This window comes from Echinops telfairi, unplaced genomic scaffold (assembly GCF_000313985.2).
Source record: "Echinops telfairi isolate 266 unplaced genomic scaffold, ASM31398v2 ScPeMD7_7424;HRSCAF=8462, whole genome shotgun sequence".
Taxonomy (NCBI): Eukaryota; Metazoa; Chordata; class Mammalia; order Afrosoricida; family Tenrecidae; genus Echinops; species Echinops telfairi.
In genome coordinates, this window is record NW_022111324.1 from 22,779,607 (window position 1) to 22,797,028 (window position 17,422).

Here is a 17,422-nt window from a genome sequence, read left to right on the forward strand (position 1 = left end):
GCCGTTCAATCAATTGCCCATAGAATTCTTTGATACTGTAACACAAGGCTTGATTTTTCTTCTTCAGTCTTTCCAGGTTGAGGAATGCCAAGTATGTTCTTCCCTCTCAGTTCTTCTCCACTAGTCTGGAATAATTTTGAGGGATGGATCCCATTTCGTAAGCAATCTATCTCCTGAGAACTGCCTAGCACAGGGCATGCTGTCCAAAGAGAGTTGGGTTGAGCTTAAAACCAGAAACCAATTTTGACAGCTCAGAGCTCTGGGGTTTCAGCAGAAAAATAACATCTGTAAATTTCACAGCAGGGGGTCTTCAAACCACACTGAGAACATGCCAGGAAGGAAAGAGCCATTTTTACCAGCCTGTGCCTCTAGGTTTGCAGATCCGGATATGAGGAATTGAGCGTTAAAATCAAGAAGTAAGCATGGGTTTGTGTAGCTGAAAGGTTTCATCTGCAGTAAAGGGCTTAAAGCCAAGCTGAGAATTATCAAGAACGTGCACAAGGCTATTTCAGCAGCTTAGGGATTTCACCAAGTGAAAGCCTGGGGTATGATCCTGAAACTTTATTTGAAATTAAACTTTAGCATCAATAAAATACGGACACAGTACTGAATACGAGAAGACTTCAGTCTCATCCTGTACTCTAAGTGTCTTCCTGACTTCTTTCCCTCAAAGACTCCATGAGCCCAAGGCACTCACCGAGCAGAGTGACCCCGGATCACCCAGGCTCCTTCCACCACTGCTACTCTGGTCTCTTCCAGTGCACGGTGGTTCTCCACCTTCCTCACGCCGAGACCCTTTCACACAGTTCCTCATGTGGTGCTGACCCCCAACCATAAAACTATTTTCCTTGCTACTCCATAACTGTAATTTTGCTCCTGTTATGAATTGGGCCACCCCTGTGAAAGGGTCGGTCAACCCCCAAAGGGGTCGTGACCCACAGGTTGAGAACCTCTGATCCAGACCATCTGTGGCCAGCATGGCGTCTTCTGATCCAACCATTTTTCATCGTTTTCCATGGCTTTGCTTCTGTTCCACGTGCTTTGCCTTCTGATCCACTTGGTGAGTAATCCTCATTGATTTCTCCCTTCTCAGTCATCCTAGCATTTATTGTCTCTGTTACCCACAGGCTCATCAAAGCACAATGCCTTTGATTCTCACCCTGTCCCGCTCACTCGCATGATGCATCCTCAGGAAACCCAGGTCTGGAATGCCCGAGTCTGCTTCCCAAGGTCACGCAGTAATTTGACGATGAGGCTCTGATTAGAATCCGAGCCTGCACGAATTCAGTATGCACGGTTCAGTATGCTCCCAATTCCATGGCGCTGCCCACACTTGCTAATGTGATAATAATGTTGATAATAGTGTGTAATGATGATAACGAGGCTATGGCACCTCTATAGATGCTCTACACTTTATTTTCTACAGTAAGTAGAAAGAAATCGTTATGAAGGCAGTGCTGATTGGGTTGGACAGTCGGCTCCTGGGATGAGTAGACACATGTCCAAGACATATGTTTAATATTTGGATGGGAATACTTATTAGGAATTTTCATTGCCTGGAGAAAATACACAAATAACGTCCTATATCCTTTGTTATGCTTCTACGTTCATCCAGTAGTCTTCTGTTGACTTATTTGGTCTTTCAGATGCAATGACAGCAAGATCGAAGCACCCTGGGGAGGGCATTGGGGTGCGGTACTCTGGACCGTGCAGGACAACCCCTTACATAAGTCAACACACCTCGGCCCCAGGCTGTAGGGGACAAGGCAGGGCTTTCCACTTCCACGAAGAGTTATAGTCTCCCTGGTCCGTGTAAGACATGAAAAAATATTAACAATTTATAAATTATCAAGGGTGAGGGAGGAGTGAAAAGCAATGAGGAGCTGATACCAAGGGCTCAAGTAGAAAGAAAATGCTTTGAAAATGATGATGGTGACAAATATACAAACGTGCCTGACACAATGGATGTATGTATGGATTGTGATAAGAACTGGATGAGCCCTCAATAAAACGACTTAAGAAAATCCAACGCTAGTGATAATGAATAAGTAAATGAATTAATTATGAAAAAAAATTTTAAAAATGCCATAGTCTCTGAAACTCAGCAGGGGCAGTTCTGCCCTGTCCTGTAGGGTCACTGTGGGTTGACATAGACTCAATGGCAGTGAGATTGGCTTTTTGGTTATTCCAGGTTGAAAGTTTCGGGAAGCTTTAGTTCATGTGGCTTTTTCCCAGAGAACATTTGGTTAATTTGGAGGGACGAAAACAACTGCACTAGTGGAGTCAGAGTGTAAATGGCACACCTGCCTCGGTTGCCAGCAGACCTCTTACCTGTGACCACCAGCTTGCCTCTTACAATTTATGCTGAGTTCTTAGATGGGAAACTCCAGCTTGTCACAGCCTTCCCAAGAAGTCCATGTCTTCTGTTTGGCAAAACCCATTTTATGCCGTGCTAGGACACTTTTCTGAGTCCCTGGGTGGCATAAACGGTTCCACATTTGACGATGAGTCAAAAGGCTGGTGGTTTAAATCTACTCAGTCAGGCCTGGTGACTGTTTCTGACACGTCCCAGCCTGGATGCTCCGTCGGGCACCGCTCCTGTCTGACACACACGGATTGGGCAGGAGTCAGGATCAACAGGAGGGCACCTGGCAGCAAAGGTATTTTCACGGGCTGCGTTTGGTATTGCTGAGGACTGATTACACCGTTACATTCATTGGGAACAGACTAAGCAAGCCCTCTGGTAGCTCTCGAAGGCTGCGAAGACAGGGCCCCCTCATCATTCATTCAAGGCGTGGTGGACTCTAGACAACAGTGGACACTAGAACACGGTGCATAAGTCTATCCACCTCTTACCCATTTTCCAGAAGTCCCATTCTCATGGACACGTAGGCTAAACAGTTCATGGACTCCTGCTGTCCAGTTACAAGTGCTCCCATGGGTGTGCTTTATCACAAACCACCCCAAACGGGGAGGCTGCACACAACCAACCTTTATTCTCAAGGGCCAGCTGGTTGGCAGGCATGGCTTCGTGGGTTGACTTGGTAGTTCTGCTCCACCTGTCTGTCATTCTTGTCTTAGGATGAGTGGGCCGAGCAGGGACAGTTCTTTCATGGTGATGGTAGAAGGGCATGAGGGAAAACCCCACTGTACTTGCACATTTTGAGCTCCTGCAGCTCTCATGACTACTGACATCCTATTGGTCAGGCAAGACAAGTCACATGGCTGGGCCCACCGTCAACGGCAGGGGAGGAATTTTTGCCCCCTTGTGCGGGGGAACGGCCAAGTTACAAAGCAAGGAGTGTGGAACAGGGAAGGGTGGGGCCCTGAGAACAATAACTAGAAGCAGTCAATTGTGATTGTTTAGAATTCTTGGAATCATGCTCTTATCTACAATCCCTGGGAAGAGACAAAAGACAAAACCCAATCCTGTTGCTGTAAAGAAGATTCCAATCTATGTAAATCTCATAGAGAAGAACTATTCCTTAGCCTGTCTTGGCTGTGATTGGCAACGAAGCAGTTTGCCGGGCCTTTATTCCACATTGTTGCTGGGTGGTTTGAACATATAACCCCTAAATTAGTAGCTGAATGCAAGCCATGTGTACCACCAAGGACTTCTCTGCAGACCAAGACCTTTGAAAAGAGAGCGTGGTTGCTTGGATCGGCCAACTGATCTTTAGAAAGACTTAGAAGAACAAACAAACCTGCTTTGGAAGAAGTTCAGCCAGAATGGTCCTTTAGAAGGTAGGATGTCCAGAGGTGGTGTCAGGTACCTTGGACCTGTTGTCAGGAAAGCCTAGTCTCTGGACAAGCACACCAGACTCGGTCAAGTGGAGGGTCAGTGAAAGAGAGGAAGATGCTCAGCAAGATGAATTGACACAGTGGTGGTAACAAGGGGCCGAAGCCTAATAAGAATGATGAGGCCAGGCCAGGCCTGCGCAGTGTTAGGCTCTCTAATACACAGGGGTGTGTGAGCTAGAACTGACTTGATGGCACTTCACATCTTCATCATCATCATCAACAACAACAGAGGTCCAAGGGTGCAGGGATGGGTGCAAGCTCTTCCACTGGCCATGATGTAAAAGCTTTTGCGTCCACACGACGGGGAGAGATGGAAGCACAAGTCCATAATACTTGGACTTAATACTTGTTTGCAGAATGAACTTCATTTGTTTAGATGAGAAGCGTATTCACACCGACTCAACCTTACTTATAAGAAGCCATGGGCGATAAAAAGACGCAGGACTAGGGGAGGTAACGGTTTGGGTAATTTGGGGCTGGAGAGAATGTGGGTCTCATTTCTAAGCTTTTTTTCTGAAGAAATGACAGAAAAAAGTCAACCGATACAAGGAGCACAGTTCTTGGGTCCCGCACAGTCAGCCCAGTGACACTAAAGCAAGCACCTTAAAGTCATGACAATAGAAAGCTCTAACATGAGTCGCAGCAGGTTGTCTGGGGATCTGTAAGGTCACGATCTGATGGCAACATGCTCAATCCTTGCTGGTAGAATGACTGGGCCATGAACATGCTTCCGGGGATAAAAATACTGACGGGCTCTCAGGAATCCCCAGCTGCTGGTGGACACAGAACTAGGGTCGCTTGCCAAAATAGTTGCAAGTTTCTTTTATTTTTTTCGTTCCCTCTGAAGCAAAGTCCCCGAAACCCTGCTGACGACACTGATATCTCAGGGCGATGAAGGAAGCAAGGCGGTGCTTGTCTTTCACATTAGCAACCAAGGGAGCCTTCCTTTGCACGGAGGTCTTATACCTGTATGGCTTTCTCTTTTCCCAGCCTCTCACCCTGCATGGACTTGCAAAACCACACCAGAGAAATTCCAACCTTGCCTTGTAACAGTATTTTAAGAATTTCTCACTGGAAGAACAGAATTGGGGAAGGACCAGGGGGCCAGTGCATTATCTCTAGGAAAGAGAATATCTGGGTTGAGGATGAGAATATCTTTCATGCTTCCTCTGATGACTTGTTTTTGGATCAAGCACTTGACCCAAACCAGGGTATTTTTAATGGCCTCGTGCATGTGAAAGTTAGACAATGAATAAAGAAGACCAAAGAAAGATCAATATGTTTGAATTATGGTGCTGGCCAAGCATATTAAAAGTACCATGGACTGCTGAAAGTCCAAACAGACCTGTGTTGAGAGAAGTACAGCCAGAATGGGCCTCAAGAGGCAAGAATGGTGAGACTTCACATCCTGTACTTTGGACCTGGTGTCAGGAGAGACCAGTCCCTGGAGGAGGACATCAGGCTTAGTAAAGCAGAGGAGCAGCCAAAAAGAGGAAGACCCTTCACAAGATGGATTGACGCAGTGGGCTCAAACATAACTCTAATTGTGAGGACGGTGCAGGAGCAGGCTTGATGGTGTCTAACAAGAACGTCGGTGCCACCAGGCCCTCTGAGGCTTCTTCATTCCCAGAGGGCGTGGGACTCGATCCTCTGGACATGTTGAGCATCACCAGCATTGTCAGACTCAGGTTCCTGACAGCAGCAGAGGACTTCCTGTCCCTTGAGCCTGAGAGGCTTGGCGTGGTGGCCCAGTAATGCACTGCAGAGCCTCCAAATCTGAGACACCAAGGAGGGCAACTGACTGGACAGCCTGGGCTCCCAGGTATGGAAAGTGAACGTATACCGGGCAGGTCTTCCTCAGAATGTACAGGGGGCGTGAGCAAAGGCTGCTGGTAGCATTGCCTGCTGTCTCCAGCACCCTGTAACCACCACCTCTTCCCCATCAATGGAACTGAATCCCTGTGTGTTCTATTCTGGTGTCATTAGGTTAACCCCCCCATTCTCCCTCCTCTTATTCTTCACACTCCACATGGACAGAGTGGAAAATGAATCAGAACAGTTGTCCTTGGAGTTAAGGGGTTAGGAGAGAGGCTTTTTTTTCAAAGAGCTCTCCCGGGAGGCTCATAGAGACAGGCAAAAGGAAAACCTGAGAAACCTCAGGTGAGCCATGATGGAGGGATGAAAAGACTGTGGGGGGTGCTCATTCAATGACCAGTATTCCTGGCTTATTGATTTTTTTTTTTTTTGGTAAAATAACCAATGTGTGAATTTTAAGGAGAAAAACTTCCCTTAAAGATGGGAAGATGATGGAAGGTGGTACTTGGGTTTTCTTTGATCCGTTTCCTAGTCTTCAGGCAAGACCACCTCAGATACCTGATTCCATTCCAGTGTTATTTTTAATGTTAATTAGAAACAACTGTTCAGCTTGTGTTGTAGCAATAGCGAACATTTATGGAGCATTTTCTATGTTCCAGGCCTTGTTCTAAATGCCCCACAGGCATGCTCTCTTTTCATCCTCACAATTGCTCTCTGAGATTTTTTTTGTACACATTTCAGAGACAAGGAGACTGAGGCACAAAGAGGTGAATTGGTGTGCCCACTCTCCCAGGCTATTTAGTTAGTGATAGACCTGTGAGACAGTTAAGGTTTATTGTGCCAACCTGGCCGATAAACACGGCTCACTTCCTGTGAGACATCCCTGAGGAGAAGTCACATGGACCTACCCCAATGCAGCCCTGGGTGCTGGAGCAGCCATGTGGAGACCCCTGCCAGCGCTGACATGCTTGCACGTTCACTGATTCGGCTTTCCTCCTGGAGTCGGTGTCATTGTGTGTGTTTTGTGAGATGGAGGAGGACTTTGTGGATTGGTGTTAGACATAGGGGCTAATGTTAGACTTATGGGCTTGGGCAGCACTGGGTTGGGATGTTTTCTTGATATGCACTTACCCTTTATATAAAACCCTCTCTTATACATATGAGTTTCTGTGGATTTGTTTCCCTAGTTTACTCAGACTAACACAACCTGGCAGTGAATCTCCAGCAGACTAACTCCAGAGGCAGCTCTGGAGGCCGCAGTTTGGCAGCTGTTCCTCACTGCCGCATGTCAGCTTTGTATCCGCAGGATGGAGACTCTGGGTCCCATGATCACTATGTGGTCGCTTGCTTTTCTTCTTTGGGATGGAGAACAATCCCACGTTGGCTGTGCCCCTCCAAGGCCTGTTCCCATTGGTTAGTTATCCACCCTGTTCTGTTCTCCACCCAAGCGTATCCAATTTCAGATCCCAGGTCTAAATGGATGGAGTACGATGCTCATTCCTACTTAATGTCCTTCCTCTTATGCCTATTACCCACTCGGGACTGGGGGAGAATCTAGAATGGAGGTGGAAGAAATGAAAGAGCCTGGGCAGTTGGTTTGTGATTTCTATCTTAACTTTCTCACTGAACCCTTGACCGGAGTCTTTATTGGCCTTCAGCCACTTGCTGAATAGGTTTTTTTTTTTTTTAAAAAAGGTTTTGTTAGCTTGCTAACGCTGGTTAGTGATTAAAATCCACCCTGGCAATCCATTAAGATGAGAGCTAACAGAATCCTATGGAGCAGGTCTACTCTGTTACCTCGGGGTCACCTGAATCAGAATAGACCAGTGCCAACTAACAACATCAACAACAGCAACCGAAGCCAAGAATCAAAGAAATATAGGGTGCTGAGGCTCAGAGAAGCTCAGATTCCTGCCTGAGATCTCCTCGGAGCAGCGAGTGACTGAACTGAGATTGGGATCACTGAGTAGATTCCAACTCAGAGTTACCCTGATGTCCAGGTTCCCATTGACCATGTCGTGCAACGGATCTCCCTATTCCAGTCCGCTTCCTGAGCCATACCCTATTTCTTCATTGCGTTAAGGGAAATTATTCATGTTCTCTGCTCCTTTAAGTCACCAGTGTCTGAAGAAGCATCTGCCAATAGCTTTTCAGTGGGTGCTCAGTGGGTGCCCAGCTGTCCTGTTAGACTCCTGTGTTAATATGGGTAGATTAGAGAAACAAATTCATAGACACTCAAATGTATGTAAGAGAGAGCTTTATATCAAAGAGCAATTGTATATTGAGTAAACATCCCATCCCAGTCCAGATCAAGTTCATAAGTCCGATATTAGCCCACATGTCCAATACCCGTCTATAAATTCTTCACACAACACATGCAATGACACCGAATGCAGGAAGATCACAGGCCAGTAGGTGGAAAGTCTTGTGGGTCCAGTGGTGGTGGAAGCATCTCAGTGCTGGCAGGGGTCTCCACATGACTCCTCCAGCTCCAGGGTCCTGGCTCCATCAGTGTAGCTCCATGTGGCTTGTCAACAGGAATGTATAGCAGAGAGAATGTGTGTCTGACCTCCAGTGAGCCATTTATCTCCATGGTGCCTCCAAATGAAGTTATCAAGTTGTGACCTGATTGACAAGCTAGATTCCACCTCTTTGCAAGTTGACAGGAGATTGTATAACTGCCACAGCTCCTCTGGAGCAATGATGTATTTGCATACAAGGGCGGATTACCCAATATGCAAGGTAAGCATGGGCTTATTTTTGTTCCCTTACTATAAGCTTGCTTATTGGATAATCCAACATTGTTTACATGTAATGTATGTTGGAACATTTTATTTAACGTATAGGTGTTTTCTCATATTTAAGGTGACCAGATTTTAACGTTGGTAAAGCCGGACACTAGTGGGACATTATTGATAAAACTCATATCCTGGGGAAATAGCCACATGTCAGCCAAAAACCATATACCTTAGCTTGTTGTGCATTCTTTCCAAAAAGTGAGACTTTTTAAAAACACCTCAGGACGCGGGACAAATTGTTAAAATTCGGGACTGTCCTGCCAAAAGCGGGACGTCTGGTCACCTTACTGATATGTATTTATATTAACAATGAAATAAAGCCTCATGCACTGCCATGGAGTTGATTCCGACCCTTAGCAGCCCTACTGGACAGAGTAGAACTGCTCTTGTGCATTTCCAAACCTGTAAATCTTTATAGGAGCAGACAGTCTCATCTTTCTCCCACAAAGGGCCTGGTGGGTTCGAACTGCTGACCTTGTGGTCAGTAAGCCAACTTGTAACCCATTATGCTGGCAGGACCAGGACTGTATTTAAGGTTAACACCATCCTGAGAAATTATTTCCCACCTAAATAGATGTAAGACCATCATTTAGAGATTATCTTGAGAGATTATGGAGAGAGCCATGGAGAGAAGAGGAAATACCTTTGAGGGAGCCCAGGCCCCATTGTTGTGGGTTTTTCTGGGCTGGCTTCACAGGGTTTACCCTCTTAAAGCTTTTTCATGGATTTATCAGACTGCTTTCTTCTCATTCAGGGAGGGGTGTCAGTCTTGCAAGAAGAGAGGGATACCCTACAGAATTTTGGCTGCTCCTCGACCCTCATTGAATGTCTAAGATGTTTCTAGAGTAACTCATATATCAGAATCAGTGTTTTCAATATGCTTTCCAGAGTAAAACCGAGCTCAAGGAGGGTTTGATTCTATTACAATGTCCTTGGCTTGAAATCGTAACTAAAAACTGATGTGATGAAATGCAGACAGAGTAATCCAGTGAGCATGCAAGAGCGGGCGAGCAATGAGCAAGCGACATCTGTTGAATGGTGAACCTCAAGAGTTCAATTACCCCAGTTCCCTCCACAGAGGGTCACCATGGAAACCTCATAATCCAACGCATCACCAGTCTCCAAGCAAACACACACAATCTCTCTCTCTCTCTCTCTCTGACATGAAAGCAGACCCCAGGAGGGCAGTCCATATGTATGGACGTGTGCAAAGACCAGTCCCAGTCCCTGTGCATCGGGGCTGTGTTTGTGAATTTAAATGGAATCAGTATGGTGTTTGCTGCCGCATGCGTCCCGGTTCTGTTCTCAAGGGTGGTGAGGGAGTGTGGCTTTGGCCCAGTGTTTGGGTGCTGCACCGGGAGCTGGTGAGAGCAGTTGGGGGAGGTCTAACCCTTTCAATCTAGCAGGAAGGTACTGTGCTGGCATGTTTGGGGCTTCCAGAGGGTTTAACATTGATCTTCTCCCATATCCTATTGTTACTGCGGAGTAGCGTGCGGGAGCGGTGCTTTGCACAGCTGGGAGGTAGTATCCCCCCGGGAAGGAAAACCTCATTTTGCATCCGTACTGAACTTCCAGAACAATCTCACTGGATGCAAACTCAGCTTTGGAGACATCATTTTTACAAGCAATGTCTTTTTTATTTCCAGGTTATGTGCTGTTCTTTTATTTATTTTTTCTCTTCTTGTGTTCTGTCTTCAGCCCTACCCCCACCCTCTTTTCCAGAAGCTGGGAGCTAGGCCGGCTTACTGTCTGAGAGATATGCAATTTTTGTACTTGGGGAGGGGGTGGGAGGGACTCAGGGAAGTCTGCTAACGGAACATGTCATTCAGTATGTGCATGATCGCAAGAAGTTTGCCTGTGTCTTGGCAGAGCTTTCAGGGGAAGACAGCTCCTTCTGGATCTAAGGATTAATTTGGGTGAGAAGCTCTATGAAGCCCGGCCCTGCAGGCAGGCCTGCCTGGGTTCCTGTCAGTTATGAATGGGGTGGGGATGCTGCACACCTTGTACACCTGGCTCTGTGCTCAGGGGTGTCTCAACAAGTGGAAATTCATGCACACAAACAAGAGGGAGAATTAAAAAGTATTGCTACTATGGCTCCAGTTCTTACACGCACAGGCTTATGCTAAACATAATTGCTGTGTGATTAGTGGATTGCTATAGACAAGTTCTCTCAGTAAAACACTTGTAGTCTCCTTAGAGAACCTAAAAAAAACCATTCCCTCTACTGAAGTACTCTCTCAATGCAAGAACACTTTGTTCTAATAACCTGGCATTTCATGATGCTCACCTTCCCAACATGATTGCTGAAGACAAAATGGGTGCATAAGCAAATGTGGTGAAGAAAGCTGATGGTGCCCCGCTATCAAAAGATATAGCATCTGGAGACTTAAAGGCTTGAAAATAAACAAGCAGCCATCTAGCTGAGAAGCAACAAAGTCCACATGGAGGAAGCACACCAGCCTGTGTGATCAGCAGGTGTGGATGGGATTAGGTATCAGGCATCAAAGATCCAGAACAAAACATCATATCAATATGAATGAGGGGGAGTGTGGAGTGGAGACGCAAAGTCCATCTGTAAGACCATTGGACATCCCCTTACAGAAGGGTCACAGGGAGGAGACGAGCTAGTCAGGGTGCAACATAGCACTGATGAAACATACTGCTTTCCTCTACTTCTTTAATGCTCCCCCCGCCCCCCGACCCCACTATCATGACCCCAATTCTACCTTACAAATCCGGCTAGACCAGAGCAGGTACATGGGTACAGATAAGAGTGGGAAGCACAGGGAATCCAGGACAGATAAACCCCTCGGGACCAATAATGAGAGTAGCGATACCAGGAGGGTACAGGTAAGGTGGGTGGAGAAAGGGAGAACCAATCACAATGGTCTATATATAACCCCCTCCCAGGGGGACAGACAGCAGAAAAGTAGGTGAAGGGAGACATTGATTAGTGTAAGACATGAAAAAATAAAAATAATTGATAAATTATTAAGAGTTCATGAGGGAAGGAGGGGAAAAATGAGCTATGTGTTAGTCTGTGTAGACTAGAGAAACAAATCCACAGAAACTCATATGTATCTGAGTTTTATACAAAGAGTATTAAGAAAGCATCCCAACCCATGCTGTCCAAGCCCATAAGTCCAACATTAGCCCATATGTCTGACACCAATCTACAAAGTCCTCCTCAATCTCACAAAACACACTCTGACTGCAGAAAGATAGCCAAATCAGTGAGTGTGTAAGCATCTCAGTGCTGGCAGGGGTCTTCATGTGGCTGTTCCAGCACCCAGGGCTGCATCACGGTAGGTTCATGCAGCTTCTCCTCAGGGATGTCTTGCAGGAAGTGAGCCTTGCAAGGTGAAGCAGGGAACTGGCTAAGGCAGCTGCACCCTGCCCCGACCATCAGAGAGCAAGAGACCCAGAACTGAAAAGGCGAGGCTTACTGAGCCATTTATCTCTCTGCCCTTCAATTAATCCCACACGTGTTTATCGGCCAGGTTGGCACAATAAAGCTGACACCAAGGGCTCAAGTAGAAAGGAAATGTTTTGAGAATGATGATGGCCACATGTATACTAACGTGCTGGCAATGAGGTGATAAGCATTGTAGGAGCCCCCAATGAAATGATTAAAAAAAGAAAAGAAAAGAAAACAGTCAAAAGGCTCAATCCAAAAACAGTGACTTCCAAGGGGACCCACTGGGCCAGTTAAATTGAAGACAGAGAGGTCAGCTCAGATGACAATGGCAACACTTTTTTAGGGATTCCAAAGGGTAATCTTGATAGGTTTTCTCAAAAGACACAGGATAATCACGGGGGCTTACTATGAAGAAATTTCAAGAAATCCAAAAACTGCATTGGTGAGAAAAATGGCCAGGAAACTTGGGCTGAGAATTTTTTTTTACCCATCATCACAGTGCCCCTGCTCATTCTTTTGAGGACAGCAAGAACTATCCTGTAAGGATTTCCTTGGGAAATGTTAATCCATTCACCCTACCACCCTGATCCCGTGCCTGCAGACATCTTTTTGTTCCCTAAACTCAAAGCACATTTAACAGGAACAAGATCTGAGCCCCTTAATAATGCCCAAACTTCCATTTTCATGGGATGTGGAATACTTTGTGGGAAGGGTTGAGATTAAAATATTGCCTTCAGAAGTGTATAAGCTCAGATGGAGGATATGCTGAGAAACAATAACTTCACATTTTGGTATTTTTCTTTAATAAGGGTTTCCACAATGTTGTAGCAATACCTCCCCCCTCCTCAAAAACAGAAACAAAAGTATTTTATTGGGAGATAATACAGATATCATATCATTCCATAGTTCAAGCACATCAAGCAGTACTGTAAAAATGCTACCACAATCAGTTCCCAAACATTCTCTTCCTTCTTGAACTCCTTGATATCAGCTCCCCTTTACCTCTTTCCCCATGCCGTCCTCCCCAGGAGCCCTGATTCTACTTGCTATCTCTATAGGTTCATCAATCCTTTTTAGCAAGACTCATAGGGAGAACCCTTCATAGGAAGACTCCTGTGTATGTATAATCATCAGCTCTACCTGTCCTTCTTGATGTAATATGCAAATGAAAGAGAATTTGTAATGATAGAAGGAAATCACTATCTTTTTAATTGTTGCCTCTCATTCACATTTATAGTTAGCCCCACTGTGCGCTCCTCTGCCGTCCCAAAGAAACAGACAAGCAAAGAAGTAAATTAGTTGCCATCAAGTTGCTCCCAACTCATGTCAATCTTTCAGAAGACCACTAAGTCTTGATTCTCAGGGATCTCGGGGTAGATTTAAGTCATCAACATTTCCGTTATTGTCAAATACATAATTGTTTTCACTACCTAGGAGCTCTTACAGCCAAAGATTCTTAAATGGATATGTCTCCTTTTTCCATCAAAAGAATATTTTCTTTCTTCTTCTAAAAGGGTGGCTTCTGAGATGACCGAAGTCCACATCAGCATGGCCCAGCAAGGCCTGAAACCCTGCCTACAACCAGCTGAAGGTCCGCATGCCTCTGGCAGCAGCATCTCAGCCTCTGTCTGTTTTCCTCATGACCCAAATCCTAAGAACTGGCCTAAAATGCAGGGAGATATTTTGCTATCTGGGAGTTGCTTGGAACTTAAACATCTGGGAGGGAAGCCCCGTGACTGGAGTTACCTTTTGCTTTTGCCCAAATGGTGGCTGGAGGCAAACCCTAACTCCCCCCATTCTTGCTGGTGTCTGTTGCCAGTCCTTCTGAAGGTATTTTCATTTCAGATGGTTTGCCCTTGGCTCACCTCCTCACCAACAGCAGCTTGGGGAGGAGATGTTCTTTTTCACCTAGAGTTACAGAGGCACTCTGGAAGCTTATGAAGACCCGTCTGCCTTCAAAGGCAGGGATATTTCTTCTTGGGAGAATTGATATCTGACCTGCAATCAGAGGAAGTTGGATGGGCCAAGGGGTGTGTGTGTGAAGGAATGCTTGCCAGTAAGTTCAGATGGTGCATTTATCCATAAAACTAAGCTCAAGGGAGACTGTCCCCCAGGTAAGACCTAACGGCAAATGATATATATGAGTGAGAAAGAGACAGGAACAGAGATACCCAGAGAAGCCAAGGGGGAGGGAGAGGGAGGGCGAGCTAGAGACGGAGCTGAATAGGGAAGAAGGGTGAACGGTGGAGAGATGACACCGACAGAGGGGGCCATTGAGTGGCAGCTTCTCCGAGCGAAAGGAAACCATCCGGAAGCCAAACTCACGGCCATCGAGTCCATTCTGATCACAGTGGTCCTGTAGGACACGACAGGACCACTCCTGTGGGTTTCTGAGAAGCCAAACTTTATGGGAGTAGAAAGCCTCCTCTTTCTCTCTCGGAGTGGCTGGTGGTTTCAAACTGCTGACCTCGCAGTTAGCAGCCCAGATGTATAACCATTACACTGCCAGGGCTCGGAACATCCACAGGCCTCCTCATTTTACAGATGAGAAAACGGAGAAAGAGAGAAAAGCTAAGGAATCTGCCAGACCCACCATGTGTTCAGTTGGCATGTTGAGTGAAGAATGGACAAGTCCTGGCTCTGAGTAGGTGTGAGAGTGGAAGAGACAGCCAAGATGAGGAGGGAGGGACTCAGAGATAGAGGGAGGAGGGCTAGAGGAAGGCTCGAACACAGCTTCACTGCCATGGCACGCATGGTCGGGATCACCAAAGGAAGAGCCAGAAGAGAAAGTTTAGAGGAAAGCTGAGCCGGATGCGGTTCCCCTTGCCCTTTCCCTCTTTCTCTCCCTTCTCTTTCCCCTTCCAACCACATACTGTTTGCAACTGGATGTCATGGAACTGGTTGCCATGGCTACTAAATGGCAGTCAAGAAGGCTGAATTATTAAACCAAGGTCTTTTCTTTGAAGCCATGGACCCAGTACAAAGCCCCTTTGAAGAGTACAGTGTTGGGCCCAGGCCTGGACCAGGGCCATCCAAGATGCTACCTTGCCTGGTCTGGCTGAAGATAGAGAAGACAGGGAGGAGAGGAGTGTGTTTTGAGCACGGGGCTCTTTTCCTCTGCTGGGTACAACAGAGGCTTGCAGGGTGGTGAGGAGGGAGGCAGACTGTGTGTGCTGAGAAGCAACCCTACCGTTCCAGTCTGCTTCTCCATCTCCTCTGCCTACAGCAAAAGGCAGTGGGCAACAGCCACAACTCATTCACATGGGATAGGAACCAAAATCAATATTTGTTGTTGCATCTGAAAGGACACCATATTGTTCTAATTAGTTGTTCCTGGTAGCAGGAGAGGCAAGAAAGGCAATGGAAGGTGAGTCTGAGGGGACTCTTCTTGGGTACCTGGGACTGTGACGCCCACCAGGCCTCCTGGGATGGGGAGGGGACAGACAGTTGGCAGGTATAACTCTCCCCTGCCAGTAAGAATGGACCGTGTAGGAGACTCTTGTTTGTGGGCACGTTTGTTGTTTGTTTTGATAGTGGAGGAGGGTGAGTATGGACACTTTTCTCCAAAGGAGGTTCCCAGCCAGGAAAGCCAGCAGCCTTCTGGAACCCCAGCTCTTTAAACTTTTTCATTAAGAAGAAAAAGAAACCCAAATATTGTAGTGTGTGATGGTTCCTGATCCTGGGCTAATGGGTTCAGGGTCCCCGTGGCAGCTGATAATTGCACTGTGTGTGGGGGGGGGCGGTGGGGGTTGAGGTAGTGGGAACTGGAGGTTTTGTTTGGGGGTTATTGAAGTCTCCTGAGAGATTCTGAAGGTTAATTTTCTAAAGCTGGGAAACATCTTCCCGGACGATTTCATGTTTCTTCTTCCTTGAGAAGTAGGGTTGTGGGGTCCCCTGGCTCTAGATGTAGACCTCTCTGGGCCGCAGGGGCTCAAGAGGGCCTCCACAGTCAAGGCTTGTATTGCATTCTGATGCTTGAGCAGGGAAAACAAACAAAACAAAACAAACAAGACGAAACACAACCTGCAAAACTCTGGTTCAGGAAACCCAGATCTTCGATAGTTTCCAAAAACCTGTCAGCCACAGAAAAACTGATGTGCAGGCATTATTCCATCCCCTGCCCCAAACACCTTGCACATTTCCCCAAGCTGGAGCGTTTTTTAAACATCAAGGCTAAAGGCTTGACTTTCAATCGTTTGTAGGACTGACCATACTGAGGGGGGGGGGCGGTGTCAGACTCCTGTGTACTCACTGAGTAAACCCCGCCCCCATCAGACAATCTGTTCTAGGGTGAATGGCACCTAGCCACGGAGGTAGCTTTCACTTCCTTCCAGGCTCCCAACCTGGAGGAAAGGTTCGGGAGCTCTTAGATTTGTGAGGGTTTCGTTTTCTTCCAGGCTTGTTTCCGGAGTCTCCACCAGCTGCCAGGGTAGGTGAGGTGCAGAGGGCACAGAACTGACAACGCAGACTACCTGTCCTCACCCATGGGATCCTCCTGGGTAAGGAAAGACAGAGTGCCAACTCCTGCAGCCCTCACGTGAAGTCTCACACCACCTGTGCCGGTCTGGACCTTAGGAACATGAGTGGAGAGTGAGAGGGCTCCCCCTTTCTCTTCCTCCACCTTCCCCCCCTCTTCCGGCTTCTCTTCTTGTCCCTTTCAATCCACCACACCCCTCTCTTTCTCTCAGGGATCCATCTCTGCTTGAATCCTAGCTCTTGGGAAAGGGAGGACAGCTGTTTTGGCCACCAGGCAAAATTTCTCTGGGGAGTCTACTGGGACCTCCCCTCAAATGGGCTGGTGGGACTAAGGTCTTCGCCTGCAGAGGTGGGAGGCATGTCTGTCATGGTTCTCCAGGAAAAGACAAGCAAAGAGCCGGGGCAATGGGCACGGCAGCCACTGCGATGACAATTTGACTCAGCTCCGGGGCTGTTTAGTCCTTGTGCATTTCAGCTCCAGGCCCTCAGGGCGCCTCTGGGACCCTCCAGAATGAGGTAGGGAAAGAGATGCTCCTACACCTTTCCTTTGCCCCCCCCCCAGCCCCCCTTAAGGCCCCCTCTCCTTAACGAGACCCCCTCCCCCCATTCCTTGCTGATTCTTCCCGCTCACCGGACCCTGTGGCCTGGTGACAAGCCCCCAGCAGGGTGCAGCTCCGGCTGTAAACAGGGACCGCGGCCGAGTGGAAATCGCCCGCACAAGTTTGAGGCCCTTGAACTTTCCCACAGAAGCCCAGGCCGCAGGCTGGGGACCGCCGCCCCCCGCGGGAGTGCGCGCTCTCGCGCGTTCGTCTCCCCACCCTCCGCCCGCTCGCTCCTCGCCGGGACCTGGCTCTCCTTCGGGGCGTGCATTCCGCTCCGGTCCCCGCTTCTCCTTGGCCATCCCCCCGACAGCCCCCGGGGGGCGGGGGACGCGTGTGCGACTTCTCTTTCTGTCAGAAATTTCTTTTCCACGGTGTGGGCAGGCGACAGATGTGTTTTCCCCTCTTCTTGGTCTTGTCTTCAAACGGTCTCCCTTCCCTGGGTGGGTGGATTTCCCTTCCCTCCTCCTGCCTCCCTTCCCCACTTCTCTCTGTCGACCCCAAGGTCTTCCTGC

The 17,422-nt window shown here is 47.6% G+C and overlaps 1 protein-coding gene across 1 annotated transcript in view; it reads right to left on the reverse strand.

Moving 5' to 3' along the window:
• LOC101654731 (WD40 repeat-containing protein SMU1-like) overlaps positions 1-17,209 on the reverse strand; it is a 35,995-nt gene extending 18,786 nt beyond the window's left edge. The window contains 1 exon segment of the mRNA XM_045297984.1: positions 17,127-17,209. Coding sequence (XP_045153919.1) covers positions 17,127-17,209 — 83 coding nt within the window.
• Positions 17,210-17,422: the final 213 nt, after the last annotated feature.